General features: G+C 40.2%; 1 protein-coding gene and 1 long non-coding RNA gene across 3 annotated transcripts; one reads left to right on the forward strand and one right to left on the reverse strand.

The window, feature by feature from the left end:
* Window positions 1–221: 221 nt before the first annotated feature.
* LOC113566244 lies at window positions 222–14,077 on the forward strand. Its single transcript, XR_003409012.1, has 3 exons — window positions 222–423; window positions 489–988; window positions 13,808–14,077. It is a non-coding gene; the product is annotated as an uncharacterized LOC113566244 (long non-coding RNA).
* LOC6602554 (ankyrin-3) lies at window positions 5,242–14,453 on the reverse strand. 2 transcript variants are annotated; one of them, XM_026991023.1, is made up of 11 exons: window positions 14,297–14,453; window positions 13,561–13,668; window positions 12,388–13,501; window positions 12,131–12,234; window positions 11,127–12,071; window positions 8,806–9,142; window positions 8,463–8,556; window positions 8,170–8,394; window positions 6,369–8,107; window positions 6,141–6,290; window positions 5,242–5,674 (listed from the first exon to the last, which is right to left on the reverse strand). In XM_026991023.1, the coding sequence occupies exons 1-11, from the start codon at window positions 14,435–14,437 to the stop codon at window positions 5,493–5,495; spliced, it is 5,139 nt and encodes a 1,712-aa protein (XP_026846824.1). In that variant the 5' UTR covers window positions 14,438–14,453; the 3' UTR covers window positions 5,242–5,492. The 2 variants fall into 2 exon arrangements, with proteins under 2 accessions (XP_026846824.1, XP_026846825.1); XM_026991024.1 differs by lacking the exon at window positions 5,242–5,674 and having other exon boundaries at window positions 6,252–6,319.
* Window positions 14,454–17,553: the final 3,100 nt, after the last annotated feature.

Genomic DNA, 17,553 nt, shown 5'->3' on the forward strand with positions numbered 1-17,553 from the left:
TAAAATGTAAAATGTTTAAAAAAATTCCCGATACTATCGATATTATCGAGTTTTTGTTGAAAAACCCATGTTTCAACTATCGATGTTTTTCTACTTTTCAATATTTTTTGGGGTCCAAAATGAGCCGACGGTATATTTACGGTATATCGGTATATTTAAGATGGTAACACATTTTCGAGAAGCCATTAAGTTAGGGAACTCCCGCTATTAACAAAAGCTATACAAAATAATGAGCAAAGATTTTAAACAAAAGTACAGACAGGAGTGGGAGTCTCAACCCGATACAAAGACATGGCTCTGCAGAAGTAAAAATGCAGTGGACGTTGATATGTTGATATTTTGAGTCGAATAGCATCAATTAGACAGCACGCTGCCACACACAAACATAAGGAGAAAAATAAGTTCTTGTGTGGCCAATCTAAGGTGTATTCAAACTTTTTTTTTGTATTCGCTATGTTAATACTTGTATAAGCGGTTTTAAATTATAGATTGATTCGTTCGTGGATGATACAAGCAAAAGTGTTGCGACTAGAGTGAGGAGAGCTGAATCGCTGTTTGTTGCTGCTGCAGCAGAGCACAACATACCGTTCCGGGCAATGGATCATCTTAGCAATGTCATCAAAAACGCATTTCCTGACAGTGACATTGCGCAAGGCTTTGCTTGCAAACGGACCAAGTCGGCATCTTTGGCTTACAATGTGATGGCACCTGCTGCAAAGGAAAAACTGAGGAGTGAGGTTAAAAAGAGCGTGTGCCCAGCTGGAAAAACCATGTTTTCGATCATCATCGACGAGTCTACGGATGTGACATGTACTACTTTACTAGCGTGCGCAGTAGTTATTCGACACCAAGTACTTATTTTCGATTGATTTGGATGGCGAGAAAGCAGAGGACTTATTCCAAGCTTTGGATAAGGGACTTCAGGAATTTGTGTTCAGCATGGAGAACATCATAGAATTTACAGCTGACACCACTAATGTCATGTTTGGTGAGCATAACAGCATAGTGCCCAAGATTAAAATGCAAATGATTCGGTTCTTTTTGTAAAGTGTTTGCCATATAATAATGGCTATAATAATGATACAATTCAGGTTCTGCAGTCTAGAAGATATAGTCATTCTCAACGATTCTGCGTTTTTGGTTTTCTCGTATCTTTAAAATTGTGGATGCCTTTGTGGTGGCGGAAGTGGGCGTGCGAAGTTTTAAAATATACTTATAACAGTGACGTATCACAGAAATCTGGATACAAAACGTCGTTGCTCTAGCTCTTTAGTCTTTGATCACTAGGCGCTAATAGGGACGGACGGACAGACAGACATGGCTCTATCGACTCGGCTATTGATGCTGATTAGTGTTGGGTAAACATTGCTCATTTTGGTGAACATGTTCACTTGTTCTTTTTTAGTAAGTGAGTCAACTCACTCATATTGCTCACTTGCTCTCTTAGATTGCTCAGTTACTCACTTGTTCACTTGCTCAGTTGTTCACTTGCTCAGTTACTCACTTGTTCACTTGCTCAGTTGTTCACTTGCTCAGTTGCTGACTTGCTCAGTTATTCACTATTCATGCACAGAACCCTAAGCACCACAGACTTTTACACAAATAAAAAACGTACATTTCAATATTAATCAAAGATTTATAACTAAAAACAAAACAAAAATGTATATAACAAAAAAACAAACTTTTTATTTCCTTTCATAGGAATTCTTATACTAACATAAAAATAAGGAGATCCTTTCATAGGAATTCTTATACTAACTTAAAAATAAGGAGATCCTTTCATAGGAATTCTTATACTTTTCGTTTTCTTCATTTTAGTGCTATAAGAGAAAAAAATGTTAATCAAGCAAACAAGCAATCAAGTACAAATTAGGTTGTACTCACTTCCGATTTACATGTTGTTATGCAAAAAAAATAAATTTTCAACGGTTGTTGACTTTAAAAGGGATCGCCTTTTACGTATGGTTTCGCCTGCACTTGAAAATATGCGCTCGCATGGCACTGAGGTGGCGACTAAGCAGAGGCGCTTCAGCATATAGGTATAAAGTAGCGGGTATTGCGCTTTCCGCTGATTCCACCATACCAATGGACCATCTTTTCGGCTGATGTACTCCTCAGCCAGGTACTTATCCATTTCTCTTATGGATGCTGCCGTATTGTTGGTGGGTTGGCTTACTTGCTGAAAAGTGGTGTCAAACTCAGCCCATATTGTGTCCTCTTCTTGTTTTTTGTTGCTTATAGCTTCTTGTGGAGGTTCAGGGAGTGACCGTATCGTTTGAGCCAATTTTTTGTTGATATCCGCTACTGATTTTTTAAAGGCCTCCGCAGATTTAAATGCGCGTCCTTTGAACCTGGGATCCAGAACAGTGCTCTCCGCATACAAAATATTAGCCTCGTTAAACGTTAAACCTGCCGTCCATCTCGTTTATGATTTCATTGATTACTTCGGCAACTAGGTTATTTTTAACTGTTGGATATATTTACGTTTTTTTCAGCTGAGATCTCTTCTGTAACTTCATAAAATGGCTTTAATACGGGAAGCACTCCATCAATGACATCCCAGTCTTCTGGTGACAAAATTAAATCTGTCCTTGTTGACAGAGCTGCCACGACTGCCTCCTTCAGGATAGACAGCCGTTCAAACATTTTGTACGTTGAGTTCCAACGTGTTGGCACATCCTGTGTTAGTTTGAGGTCAGCCAACTTAAGCAGCGCTTGCATATCTTTAAGCTTTTTTAAGCCTGATGAGCTGCGATGAAAATATTCGCTTATAGCTTTAGCTTTTCTGCGCACACTGCTCGTTTTATCTAGAGCTTTTTGGACAATTAGATTTAGGGTATGAGCAAAACACCGTATATGACTCCAATTGCCGGTTCTAATAGCAAGAGCAATGTTGTGTGCATTATCGGATGCTATTGCTGCGACTTTGTTTTTGAGATCCCATTCATTCACAATTTTTTCCAAAAAGCTGCACAGATTCGCAGCAGTGTGCGACGCTTCAAAGGCCTGACAAGCAATTGTATAGGAGGTCAGCATCGTTGATTCCTCATCGAAGCTTATAGTTTGGGGCGTGCGACACATCGTGAATAAATTTTTTAAATTCTGGTTCTTCGACCAAGCGCAAGGCGTGATGACCCTTGGCGATCATCCGTACAAGTTGCAGATCAATCTGCTGCGCTTTGCTCGCTGGTACAGGCCTTTCAGCAAAGCTTGTTATTTTTGGTTGCGCACTTTGCACAAAAATCGGGCCATCGGTGTTTTGCCGGATAACGGGCTCCATAGACGCCGGTTGCTTGCTCTTTAAATGGCGGCTTAAGTTGCTTTGAGATTTGCAACTCAAAATTGATGTGCAATACTTGCACTTGGCTTCCTGGCTTCCAACTTCCTCGAAATGGTTCCAAATCTCCCTATACATCCGAATTAGCGACATAGTGAATTTTTCAAAATTGTAAACAGCTTTGCCCGTAATATAAAAAGTGTGAAGTAAACGCAAATATGAGCAAAGCTACCAGATCGCAAAATGCCCTTTGAGTAGCAAAATTGCGCAAAAAGTGAGTAGAGAACAAGTGAGTAAAAATGAAGAAGTAAACAACAAAGAACAAGTGAGCAAAAAAGAACAAGTGAACAAAAAAGAGCAAGTGAACAAAAAAGAACAAGTGAACAACAAAGAACAAGTGAACAAAAAAGAACAACTTGGAAGGAACATGTTCAGTTGCTCACTTAAGTGAACAACTCTTTTTTGTTCACTCACTCATGAGCAACGCAACACTAATGCTGATCTAGAATAAATGTAGTGAGGAGACCAGACACAGTAACCATAGATCAAGAGAAACTTAAAGTAGTTTTGTGGTATAGGTTAGGTTGAAGGTATAAGGTATAAGGATCAGTGAATTCCTCAGACCATCTTTTGATAAAACGAAGGACTCCTTTGGCTTTATTCGAAATAGTGGGAGTATGGGAATTAAGAATAAATAATTAGACAATGCCCAAGTCGCTAACTTTATACAAGGTATAAAGGTATGGCTTGCAGCGACATTCGTGACATTACATTTGGAATTTTTAAGAGGAAGAAGGTTTATTGAACAACAATTGTTGAGAGCGTCAAGATCCAACTGAAAAAATAGCGGGTATTCAGTTTCACTATACTAAAACCTAGCTTGACATCATCAGCATACATTAGGACTCGGGAATAAGTTAAGATTTGGGGAAGGTCATTAATAAAAAAATTAAACACGGGACCGAGATGGCTACCCTGAAGCAGACACGCTGAGAACGATTCAAAGATACCCATTTATCCAGAAAATTAGTTGAGTTGGAAACCCAAAAAGGGATAGTTTATGGATAAGATACTGAGTCAAAATCTTTACTAAAATCCGTATAAACTACATCAGTTACAAGGGTGGAAAATTCCAGGAGGTTAGAAGAAACTGAGCGATGTTTTACAAATCCATGCTGAGATTCTGAACACAAAGGACAAGAAACAAAGGGTTTGAGTTTAGGAATAGTTGCTTCTCCTCGGTTGCTAGGTCCTGGTGCTTTTTATACCCGATACTCAAAATTAGCATAGAGGTATATTCGATTTTTGGGGAAAGTGGATTCCCAGAAGGAAGCTTTTGAGTATTAAGTATATATATTTTTAATCATCTATAGTCGAGTCGATAGAGCCATGTCAGTCCGTTCGTCTTGTTGGACGCCAAGATCTCAGAGAACTTTATATCTTGACTCCTCTGAGTACTCTGAATCAAGTTTCTATCAAAATTTTGCCACGCCCCGTTCCGCCTGTGGTCTGTGGCACACACAATTATGAAGATATGATAAAATCGTAGAATTGGATCAAATTATTATTTTAGCCAGAAGGAACAAATCAATTTTAAGTGGTTACGCAAAGTCCACGCGCTTACTTATTTTCGTCTCTCTTCATGGCATTCACCATGAAGAATGCCTGCGCGTTCTGATGGAGGGGAGCCATACTGACTGACTGTCCTGCGACTCACAACGTTCCTCCTCGTTAGTATCTGTGACCTACCTGGGAAGTGAGCTTCAATACTATCCGCTCTATATAAGTGAAGAAATTCACCTTTACCGACTTTGTCGTGGGTTTACATTACAAAAGCTACAATAGACTACTGTACTGTGTATAACCCACATGGCAGAATTGCTTCATTCGCGCCGTTTCAAAAACAATGTAATGTTCATATTTTGGCGCAAAAAAGTTTGTTCTCTCGTTTCGACACAAATTAATTGTATTACAAGGAAGAATATTAATAATTTAACAATTTATTTGATTAGTATTCAGAAGTTATAATATATCGAAATATATATCAATATACCAATTTATAAATAACTGTTGAGCTAATTATAAACTGGAGATCGAAAAGTCGAAGAAGTTAGAAGTTTACTGCTGTAGACAAATAAGAAACGAATACATTGGTAAATATATATATAAATAAATAATAATTATACGATGCACCACGGGGGTTTTTATCAAAACATTAATTGTCCTGAGCATTTCCTGTTGATCTTTTTATTGTTTCATCAGTAACAGAATTTCCACCTATTGGAATATTTGTGGCATCTCTCTTCAACAGAATTGGCTCAACTGTCAACCCAATTAGATCAATGGGCTCATTGCCAAATTTTTCATTCCGCGTTACACACGAATCATCTGTTATAGCTACAAATCGAATAATCCCAGACATTAGATAAGATTTATTTAATTTCTTGACTAGCGGCACACACTTTGTTAAAAGCTCCGAAAAAAAACTTTTTGCACCGGTGCGCACATTGCTGACTTAGCTGAGCTGAAAACTTAAAAAGCTGATATCTACCATTCAATATTTCATTACAATGGAAGCTATATAATATTGTGGTCAAATTTTCATATAGACACAAATGATACAGATGTCACATCCCCTCTTTGCGACAAATGATTGGCAAATTTATAAAAGAAAACAACATTTCGTTGAAATAGTTTTTAAACCCAAATAATAGTTTAAAAGAAACAGACGGACACATACCTATTCATCTCAGACGACAGTGTGCGCACCTACCAAGCTGGTGACTTAAAAAAGCTCATCAGTTCAGTTGTGCTTTCCGCTCCTTTTTCAAATAGAGTGTGCGCGAGCCCTTATGTTTTTTACCTTCTATTCGTTGATGAACATATTCCTGCGCTTCTCCCAGCAAATTTATTGTGTGCTCCGATACAACTTCTTGTGTGCCTCTCATTTTGCAGTCATATTTATTATTTTCGTCTTCAACTGGAGTTGACGGTGGTGTGGCACAAAAATTACCTATTCATTAATTAGTATAAGGGCAGTTTCTAAAGTTTATCAAGTTAGCACAGTATTAACTACGTTTATTGACCCTACCATCTTCCCTTCGTGTTGCATCTGAACTATCTGTAGGGGTAAGCGTCAGAGACTCGTTCTTCTTCACTGTAGTCAAATCGAGTTCCGACTTATCAGTGACAGGCTCCATATTAAAAATACACTGATCTATAATGTCGGCACGACCAATCCTATTTAGAGCTTGAGATAAGATTTTTGCTGCGGAGATGCCTTCTTGCTCTTCTTGAAGTCGGAACTGCAACATCAAGATGCGCTGCTCGGGTGTAAGGTCCCCAATATTCTCAGCTTTGAAAAGGTCGATGTCGGTCTCGGGTACACCCAATTCTTTCACCAGTTGTGGCCAGTCACTGCCTATAAGGCTACATATATTCAACAAACTTATGTCGGCATGATGGATTACTTTACTGGAGCCAGCTCTATTCGGTTTTAGGTTTTTTGGTTGGTCAATTATAACATTCTGATTCTGATTATCAATTGCTGCCGTTTCTGTTGCTCTTGCTTTCATTTCGGTGTTTATTAAATCATTACGATTGATTTCCTTGTACAAGTTATTTCCATGGTCAAAGCTCTCTAATAATCCATTTTCGTTATGCGTAGACAGTTTTGCATCGTGCACTGACACATTCAGAGCGCAGATTGGGATTTGTGGTGCTTCTCCGGGTCCGACCTTTGGTTCGCTCATGAAACAGATGCGACTTTGTGGCAGCTCTGGGTCCTTGATGTGAACAATAAATGAAAGACGATTTTCCCGAAAAGCTTGGAACTTGGTATTCAATTGCTCGCCCGACTTTAAAACTGGCACAAGATTGCCCGAAAATTCTATGTAAATAGTCTGGTCCTGCAGCACCTCAATACACCTACTCTTTGCAATTTCAGTAAAGTATTCCTGCTGTTCTAGCGTCTTGTCCTCTTTATCATCAGTCATGCAGAAGACCGAAAACTTTGCTTCCGTATAGGAAATACGTTTTGCAAAGATCACAAACTTAACGACAAATGGTACTTGTGTCATATAGGTGTAGAGCTCTGTAGCCATGCGGCCCGCGTCTGCAATATTGCGGCAGTCCATTAGCCAGAAGCGTGCAGAAACTGTAGTGGTAAATGTAACGCTATCTTTGACGAAAGCCAGCGGAGTTGATCCGGTAACGTCTTCCCATGCGGCGCGTGTCTGACCACCAGTAATAGAACACAGTAGTCTAAGAGTGGGTGCATTTGCATTTCCATTTCCATAGGACGCATTAACCATGCCCTTGGTGCATGCCTTTGGTGCAGGAATACTCAGTGTTATCGCCTTATGAAATTTGCGACGTCGTGGCTCCACAGTGACCACCGGTGATACAGCCACGCCCTGACCGAGAAGCTTAGAACAACCAACCAGGTCTACTGGCTGTGCCTGAAGACCGACTCGAATTTTCTTAGTCAAGGCATGAGGTGGAAAAATGGCTTGAACCTGTGGTACAGCTATCGAAGAAACCGTTCCGCCATCGGGTCCGATCGCATGCACCTCCTGACGCACACGCGATACAACAGCAAAAAAGTGCGGAACGTTCTGTGTAACGATACGAACTATGCGGCTTGTATGTAGTTCCTCCAGCGGATTAACATCCGCATCAATGGCGTCATGCAAGGCGTCTAGAATATGTTCTTCATTCTCATATAAGCTATGTTCTCGCCAACTCTCGCCGTTGTCCGAGCGCAGTATGATAATTTCGCGTTCGTTTTCTCTAAGTGATCCAAAATGGGGCACCTCTAGTGTAATTGGGCTTGAAGAAAAAATAATCACATTTCTTCCTATCTCTAAAGCTGATTATTCTACAACTCATACCTCAAAAACTTTCCTTCCACCGGGGACATCTCCAGAATTCGACTTACCAGTGCCTCGCCTTCCATCAATGGCGGAGGGTTTGCCACTCTTTGGGGTTTGACATAACGGCAAGTAATGCGCGTTGGCTCAGAACATGCCTTCGGGGGAACGATGATGCGCACTCCACTGTGTCGATACCCGCGCATAGATCCACCACGGGCATCTACTAAGAACGATACGAGAAATCTGTAAATGTAAAATAAACATTTAAAATATAGTCCATTTTGACGTATAGAACAGTTTTTAGAACTTACCCCAAGTGAACAGGTGGGCGGACAATAAGAGAATTATCGCTTTGACGTCCTATTGTAGATGCACTCAGCTCTTGCTCTTCATGCTTGATCATTTCTTTATAGATACAAGCATAAATCGAAATTTTCTCGATTAATATTTGCGACAATGGGAAAATAAAATATGTAACTGGACATAAAATATAAAAATTAAAAAACTAATCTTGTGCGGCATGTCCATTTATCCATATATGTATGTACTTAAAAGCAAATAATCCTTAAAAGCTATTCAACTGTTTTGTTATTTTGTTAAAACCAGCAGTTAAAACTACTATCTCTTGTCTATGAGTGTACCGGATGTTATTACCTTTTTCGAGAGGATGTCCAACAGATATATCCATTTGATCATTTTCAGGATTTGTGGTGTCGAAGTTTTGGTGGTCGTGATCATGGCCATAGTTTGCTTTCAAATCATCGGTAGCCATATATTTGTATTGATTATGGTCTAAAAGCTCGTCCCCGCCTTCGTCTTCGGAATCAGAGAGTAGCGTTTCATGCATAAGCTCCGGTGACACAACCTTGTATTTTTCTCCCACCATTCCAATGCTCATATTGGTGATAGATGTTTGGGTGACGACCTTAAGTGTTTCCACTGCTGTAACGTAGCCCAAGTTGCTCGCAATATTTAGAGCTGTTTTACCATTCTGAAATAGTTTAGTGCTGTATCTAATTATCATTCATTGAAATAAGTACATATATTTTGGTAATGTCAATTCCGTCAAAGAGTTTTACGTTTTAACGAGAGTGGTGAGCATAGGAAACAAAACATTCTAAGAAATTTGAAAATGAAATTTGGTAATTCTCTTTTATATCCTAAAAAAAATATGGGTGCTCATATTAACGGTCTGACCGATGGAATTGACTTTAAATCGACACGCCTATTGATGATAATAATGTATTTACATACTTTACGTTTTACTCTATGCTCTGCATAATGGTATACCCTAAATTATTTATGGATAATAATTTAATTTAAAACCAAAAACCGCAAAAATACTGAAACATTTTATTGTGAAAAAAAGTTTCTGAGCGACAGCTATTGGATTTAATATGGCTTCTGCCAGTATATACATAAATATACAAAATATAAAGTTATCAAAACTATATGGAACCACACCCAAATGTTATTCTTGTTTTTTACACAATCGACTCAGATTATCACAAGTATAATACACAAAATGTGGATAACCGAAAAAATTACAAGATGCCAGAGAGGCCGAGAGTCGGTAAAGAAGCTAACCAGTGGAATTATCCGTGCATTTGCACAATTCCATGTAGATTCTATTAGGAAAACATATGTATAGGTACATCCATATATACTCATAAGCATTCATGTATACGTACCGGAAAAACTAAAATAACATGTTTAAAAATAGAACCGTTCGGTCAGTGCTATGCTACACGTTATGCCTTTGGTAAACATTTATTTACAAAACTCTTTGTCTTAGCAAATGTTTTAGCACCAAATAATCTCAGTGTAAAATCATTCTGTATTTTTCTAACCCTAACCCCCCTTTGGAAATTACAAATAATTCCATGCAGCGCATCATTCAACGGTTCAAAAGAGCTCCAGAAGTATAAAGTTCGAAAGACACAGGTCGACCTGCCGTTTTAATACATTTTTTTAGGATGGCTGCATCCTCTCTGATGTAATGAATTCGGCTTATAATATAATAATAAATATGACCGTGTCATTCTAAACCACACGGCATGCCTCACAATTGTGTTGCAAACCATTACGTTTCGATAAAGCCCAGCGCATTTTGCTTGCACTACGCTATCCAAGAGCCTCTCAAAGGAGAGAAGTTCTAGCAAAAGCTAGAGAAATCTACTGCTCTGAAAGTTTAGGGAGCTAGAGAGGAAGAACAGTTATTTAGGTTTAGGTGATACGGATAGAGTGATTACTAAAGAAAAGGTTCCGGGGTGAGAGCGGCGTGCGGATGACCATCCTCTCTGATTCTGCGTGTTTGGTTTTTTCGTATCATCAATATTGTGGATGCCGCAGATTTTCGTCCTTTGTGAAGGCGGAAGAGAGCGTGGCAAAAAATTGAAACAAACTCGATTCAGTGTGATATCATAGGAGTTTGCATACAACATTTGCTGCTGCTACATTTCGATGCTGTAGCTCTAATAGTCTCAGAGAACTAGGCGTATATCTAGCATATCCGATTGGAATATTATTATAGCCAGAAGGAAGAAATCCATTTTCAGCGACTACGACACGCCGTCCTCGCCGCTTACTCATCTTCTGTCTCTTTCTCTCACGCTCTTTTTTGACAAAATCGTCAAATCAAAATCTTGTCAATTGATGCGAAGAGATGGAGATCAGCCAATACAGCCACGGTTACTTAAGAAACGATTGAGTCTGCTAAAACTGTTGCGAAAATAGATTGTTTCAATTTTTCATATTCCTCGAGAATATTTCTAAAAACTAAAAACCATTTTTTATGTTGAGATGGTGGGGTTTCAATCTAAGGCTAAGTAGAAAAAAGGCAGCGTAATTAAATATGTAGATGCATAGCCGCTTTTTGCCAGGGAGTGATCGTGCGGAGTGACCGATCATTGCTGAGACATGACTAGATAACTCATGGCAAAAATTATTATATATTGATAATCAGTAAAACTCACGTTTGTTAAAGCATCTGGATTCGCCTTGTGGCGCAACAAGAGACTAATGATCATTATATGACCCTGCTGGGCAGCCTGATGCAGTGGTGTATAGCCAATGTTGGTTGACATTTCAATGTCAGCATCATTTTCAAGGAGATATTTTACGAGATTAATTTGTCCGTAGTGGGCGGCAATGTGAAGCGGCGTGTAGCCATTTTTGGTGCGCTCTGAAATGCTTGCACCGTTTTCCAATAGAATCTGCGCGACAGGGACGTGGCCTTCTTGGGAAGCTAAATGCAATGGGGTTAGGCCATTCTTAGCAGCAGCACTCGTGGCACCATTTTCTAGCAAAAGTTCAACCATAGGCAAATGCCCCTCTTGGGCAGCTAGATGCAATGGGGAAAAGCCAGATTTGCTGATGGCACCGACATCAGCACCATGCTGTATAAGGTGCTGCGCCATTTCTACGTTGTTCTTTTTTGCAACAATATGCACGGCACTGTGTCCGTTGCGGGCGCATATTTTTGGGGATGCACCGTTCTCCAGAAGTACCATCACTACTGGCTGATGGTCATAGTGTGACGCTACGTGCAATGGAGTCACATCGTTCTTGCCCTGACAATCAATGGAAGCACCCTTCTCAAGCAATAGAGCCACCACCTTTTGATGTCCGTATTTGCTTGCTAAATGCAATGGAGTGAAACCCTTTTGTGTGACCTCATCTAGTCGTGCGCCGCTCTCGAGCAACGCTAAGCTGACTTCCTCCTGACCTTCCTTCGCCGCAATGTGAAGCGCCGTGTACTTATCCTTAGTTTTAGCATTTATCTCGGCTCCATGCTGCAACATCAGCATAATTATATCAATATTGCCCAATCGGGAAGCCACATGTAGTGGTGTTTGTCCTTCCCGAGCGACTGCATCAACCTGCGCTCCGTTGCGAAGCAAAATTCGAATTATGTCCGTCTGAAATTATTTATAGGTAATAATAAATATAATCCACATAGCAAGATAGCACATATTACTTGATTGGCACGCGCTGCTAAATGCAATGGTGTCTCTCCGCGTACTGTTGGTATATCTGGGCTAGCGTCGTGCTGCAGCAAGTAAATAACAATGTTCATGCAACCTGCAAATAGCCAAATTTGAGGAAGTGATGAATATCGACTAGATTTGATATACATATAATTGATATATACGTATGCTGGATTTAACTGAATCGTCGCTAATAAGTAAATGCTTGCTGTTAAACTCAAACCTTTGAACTTGTCTATGTACCTACCCATAAAACTAGCCACGTGCAATGGTGTAAGGCCAGATTCCGTGGTTGCACTAATGGTAGCTCCATGCTTGATGAGTAATTCAGCTACTTTGATGCGATTCTTCTTACAGGCAATATGAAGGGGAGTGAAACCGTTGAGGGCACGTGAGTTTGGATTTGCACCGTAGTCAAGCAGAAGTTTGGCCACCCTCACATGGCCACAGTGTGCGGCCACATGGAGCGCTGTCAAATAATCAACGGTTACCTCGTCTACTGGAGCCTTATGTTCTAAAAGTAGACGCGCCGCCTCATCGTGTTCGCCCTGTGCGGACATATGTAAGGCCGACAATCCATTCTTTGTCTTCGATAGTATTGGAGCATTGTGACGTAGCAGGAGCTCAATAACCTCAACATGGCCTGATCGTGAGGCACAGTGTAGCGGTGTCAGGCCGTCTCGTGTGGGTCCATCTATGCGTGCGCCATGAGACAACAATAACCTGCAAACTGTAGACTTTCCCCACTTGCAGGCCACGTGCAACGGCGATATATTGTGTTTGGCAATATAGTTGACATCAGCACCGTGGTCCAGCAACAAGGTGGCTATGTCCACGTTCCCATAATGAGCGGCAATGTGCAGAGGCGTAAAGCCAGACTTGGAAACAATGTCGGCATTGTGATCATGCTGCAGCAGCAGTGTGGCTGCGCTTACGTCGTTCTTTTTGGCTGCAATGTGAAGTGCCGGAAGACGCACCTTTCCACGAACATCACTTTCCAGTAGGACTGCCACCACCTTATCGTGACCTTGCTGCATTGCCACAGCTAATGGTGTAAAGCCGTCTTCTGTGGCCAGCGACGGGTTCGCTCCTTTTGCCAAGAGCAGTCTGCAACAGTTGTCGTGATTCTCCTGAGCTGCCATATACAGCGGTGTGAATCCATTTAACGATTGCACGTTTACATTTGCATTCGACTGAATAAGTTGCTTAATAACATGTTGTTGACCCGCCAGCGAAGCTATATGCAAGGCTGTATTTCCTTTTTTGGTTGCGTTGTCCACTTTGATGCCTCTCTTCAGCAACTCACTGCAAATATCGACATATCCATCCTTTGCCGCTAGGTGTAGAGCGTTTAGGCCGTTCTAAGAGTATGTAAAGTTATCAATACTTATAAAATATCTTAATAGATTCAATCATTTACCGCATTGCAACTGTTAATATCCGATATCTCACCACTTTCGATAAAATCAAGAAGTTTTGTTAAATCTCCACTGCGGGCAGCTCGTAAAAATGATATCGTTGAGTCGTTCTGTCAATAAAGCAGTACGTCACCAGTACGTATATCTTAAGATTTATATAACTTATACAATATATTTTATACGTAAACACCGGAATTGTTATTAGCCCCATTCTCTCTTACACCTATTCCGTTATATCTCTCTGCCCAGCACCGAAGTACCATCCGGCCGTAATATCTCGTTCACTCCGCCAGTTACGACACAGATGGGGAAGAGAGTGAAAGCGAACAAGTGCGCCTGCAATGTGTCTACAGGACTTTTCCATTTTGTTGTATTTTAAAAATTGTGGATGTATTTTCTCGTTCTGTGAGCGCGGTTACAATGTTTAATATTGAGTAAAAAAAAAGAATGTAGATATTTTAAGACTTGACCTGAAATTCGTAGCTTCTGACACTCGTAAATTTATTATTACAAAATTTGTTGATCTTAATTGGCTAAATTAAATAAAGTGATGCATACATACATATATAAATCATTATAGCACCTAGTTTCCATGTTAAAAAATGGAATGTACATATGTAAACGCCATTTCCGCGCTTACAAAGACAAGCTACTATTTTAAGTTTCATCGGTGTTGACAGTATATGTAGTGTATAAATAAATTTTCGACTAAATATGTACATATTTATGTTACATTACCTGCTTTTCGTATTTTGTGTTTCCATTTATTTTATCTAGGGATATCCCGTTATCTGCAGGTTTATAATTTGTTTTTGTTGTCATTGTGTCTTCGCTTAGATTTTTGTTTTCGCTTTGTATCGTGTTCTCTCCTAGTGTCATACTTTAGCGTCAATGACTGAAAGTACCAATACCAGAAGCAACATGTAAGCAAAGAAATACACACACACATAGTTGCATATTAATGTTACGGTTCTCATATTCATCATTCACATTGCTTGTATGCATGTACTACTTGCATACATACCAACAGTCAAGTGTACATATGTGTGTTTCTCTATCCGCCTATTAATTAAAAATAATTTAAAAATTTGAAGAATTTTAAATGGTAACTAATTGAATTCGCAATCGTAGATACAGAGTTGCTCATAATAAAAGATTTAGTTTCACTTTTATTTAATTACTGCTGTTTGGCTAGCTAGTATACAATTGTTGTCACTATGACGTCATAATGTTTTGCATAGCTATTCCCTATCTTTTGTTAAAACGTGTGGTCAGAAATACCACACACACTATAAAGACATTGCGTTGCGTTCATTTAATTTGGATCCTCAAATTTGATATAATTTTATAAATTTTATTTACATACACCTTGCAAAAGTTAATCTTCTAGTTATTTTGAGAGAAAGTTTTTAGCCCAGCTCAGTGGGTCTATACTTATCGCTTCTGCACCATCACTATATTATATAGTTTATGAATGAGAGTTAAACTACCGTTTATATGGAATGACGGAATGAGGAACAATAATATATTATAGGTTATTATTATGTATTATAGGCCGGCTGACAAATAAAAAAAAAATAAAATTGTAATACACAACACTTTTGTTTTTTTATCAGGCGCAAAAACAAACAACGCTAATGGTCTTCCGACCCGTTAACATGTCACTTATAATAAGCCATGTGAAAAAACATTGATTTTCTAGACTTTCGAAAATTGACCTTGTGATTTTTTAATAGTCATGGCGAATGCAAGACGTATCGGAAATTGAAGTCATCGGAATCCTTCGATTGTTCATCAATATTCTTACAACCAAGCGCGTACTGTAGCACAGTTTTGGTTGGTTTATGCTTCGAAGCATGAGCCATTTACGTTCATTGAAATCTTTACTTTCCTTGGCAGTACAATTAGATTGATAATTAATTTTACTCGTTGCATTTCGGGTTCTTCTGCCTAAATTGGTCCGCCGCCTTATAGGAGGCATATTTAGTAAGTCACAAAGACACAGCACTTTTTTAATTTTATAGAACTATGTGGCTTTTAGGTTAAGTAAGATGCATAGGTGCACAGTAAAGAGACGTTTACAGACATTTTTGTCTTTTAGATCTAGTAGTATAGATGCACAGCAAAGCGAAAAGTGTTGTTGTTTTTCAGGACATTTTTTGAACTTTGAACCATCTTCGCACATCAAGAAATACTATGAAAAAGAATTAGCGAACTCGGTTCAGCTGATCTCTAGATTTGCTCATAGCAACACTTTCAACGATTAATTTTTATATTATACATAACGAACCTGAGTTGCAAGTGAGAGCATATGTCTGTTTTGTATATATATTTTGTTTTGTATATTTTTAATAAACTTCTTTACCCCACCTTATATTTTGAACAATTTACGTTTTGTCGCGAACAGCTCTCTACCGAATATGTAAAATGTACATTAAATACGCTTTGTGAGCGTTTGCAATTGTAAAAAACACACTTTATTGCCGCGCCGGGCAACGCCTCCAAATCTGGGGCCGTACGTTTGATAAGCCTCCCGTGTTCAATAGGCCTCCCGTGGTTTTGTTCTTCAAATCGGTTTTATTTGTTTCATTTATTTTATTCATTTATTCATTTACAATGTCGGGCGGGTGTTAAACTACGAGAGCTAGCGGTAAAAAACTTGTACCGCTTCAGTGCTTTTTCCGCTGCCTTTCTTTTTTTTTCTTCCTTTCCCTTGCCTATAGCTGCCGTTCGCCCTGATTAACCCTTTGCTCAGCGCTGTTAATGTTTGTGCTGTTAAGCGCAGTGATATTCAGGGCTGTTAGGCGCAGTGATATTCAGGACTGTTAGGCGCAGTGATATTTAGAGCTGCCGCTGCGGTTTCTGCCGTAACATTCCCCCCTTCGCAAACTTCGTCGCTTGTCGTGATGTTTGCCAAACTTCTGGTTACGCCTTGATCCATTAGTGGGTTCGTTGTCCTCACGTCTAACTTGGCCAGTTTAACTATTGGCCGAGTTAGCAGTCCAGATGCAGTGCGGATCACCGCGCTTCGGGCGATCCCGTCCTTGGCTACTCGAAGGTCCATTATGACGCCTTTCCTCCACTGCACCTTGGGGCTTGTTTCGTCCGCTAGAACCACGACGTCTCCGAGTTGGATAGGGTTGGTTGGGGGTCCATGCCATTTGGTTCGTGTCGTCAGGCACGGTAGGTACTCCTTCAGCAATCGTTTTCTGAAGCTGTCCACGATCTGCCCTGCAATGCGAAAACTCTTACCAAGCATAGCTCCTATTGCGCTGCTGTCGCTCTTTGCTGCCATCGAGCTGGTCTCTGCTCTCAGAAAGTGATTCGGTGTAAGTACGTCGGCTTCCGGACACTCCAAGGACACGTAAGTCAGGGGTCTGGAATTTAGCATATTTTCTATCTTTGCTAGTGCTGTTCTCAGCACTGGTTCTTGTACGTGCGTCTCCTCTAATATTTCGGCTAGTATGGATTTCACCGATCTGATCATTCTTTCCCACGCACCTCCCATGTGGGGTGCTCCTGGGGGTATGAAGGACCATTCTATTTGCGGGTACTTGGTTTCCAGTTCTTTCGGTAGAATTCTTTCAATTTCTTCTCGTAGTAAGCGGCTGGCTCCTCGGAAGTTCGTCCCGTTGTCCGACACGATTCTCTTGGGGACTCCTCGACGGGCTACGAACATTTCCAATGTTAGCATGAAGGCGTCTGTTGACAGGGAGTTTGCCAGCTCGATGTGTACTGCTCGCACGGTGAGGCACGTGAATAGTACTCCCCATCGTTTCTCGCGTCGTCTTCCTACGTTTACCTCCAGTGGTCCGAAGTAGTCGATACCTGTGTTTGTGAATGGCAATTCGTTGATTGCTAGCCTCTCTGGTGGTAGGCTTCCCATCTCCGGTGCCTCTGGAAGCGCTCTTTTATTGCGACATCTTTGGCAGGTTTTCGCTACGGCGCGAACTCTTGCTCGCAGTCCTGGTATGTGGTACAATTGTCGCATCTCG

Source organism: Drosophila persimilis, unplaced genomic scaffold (genome assembly GCF_003286085.1).
Source record: "Drosophila persimilis strain 14011-0111.01,24,50 unplaced genomic scaffold, DperRS2 tig00000652-arrow-arrow-pilon, whole genome shotgun sequence".
NCBI lineage: Eukaryota > Metazoa > Arthropoda > Insecta > Diptera > Drosophilidae > Drosophila > Drosophila persimilis.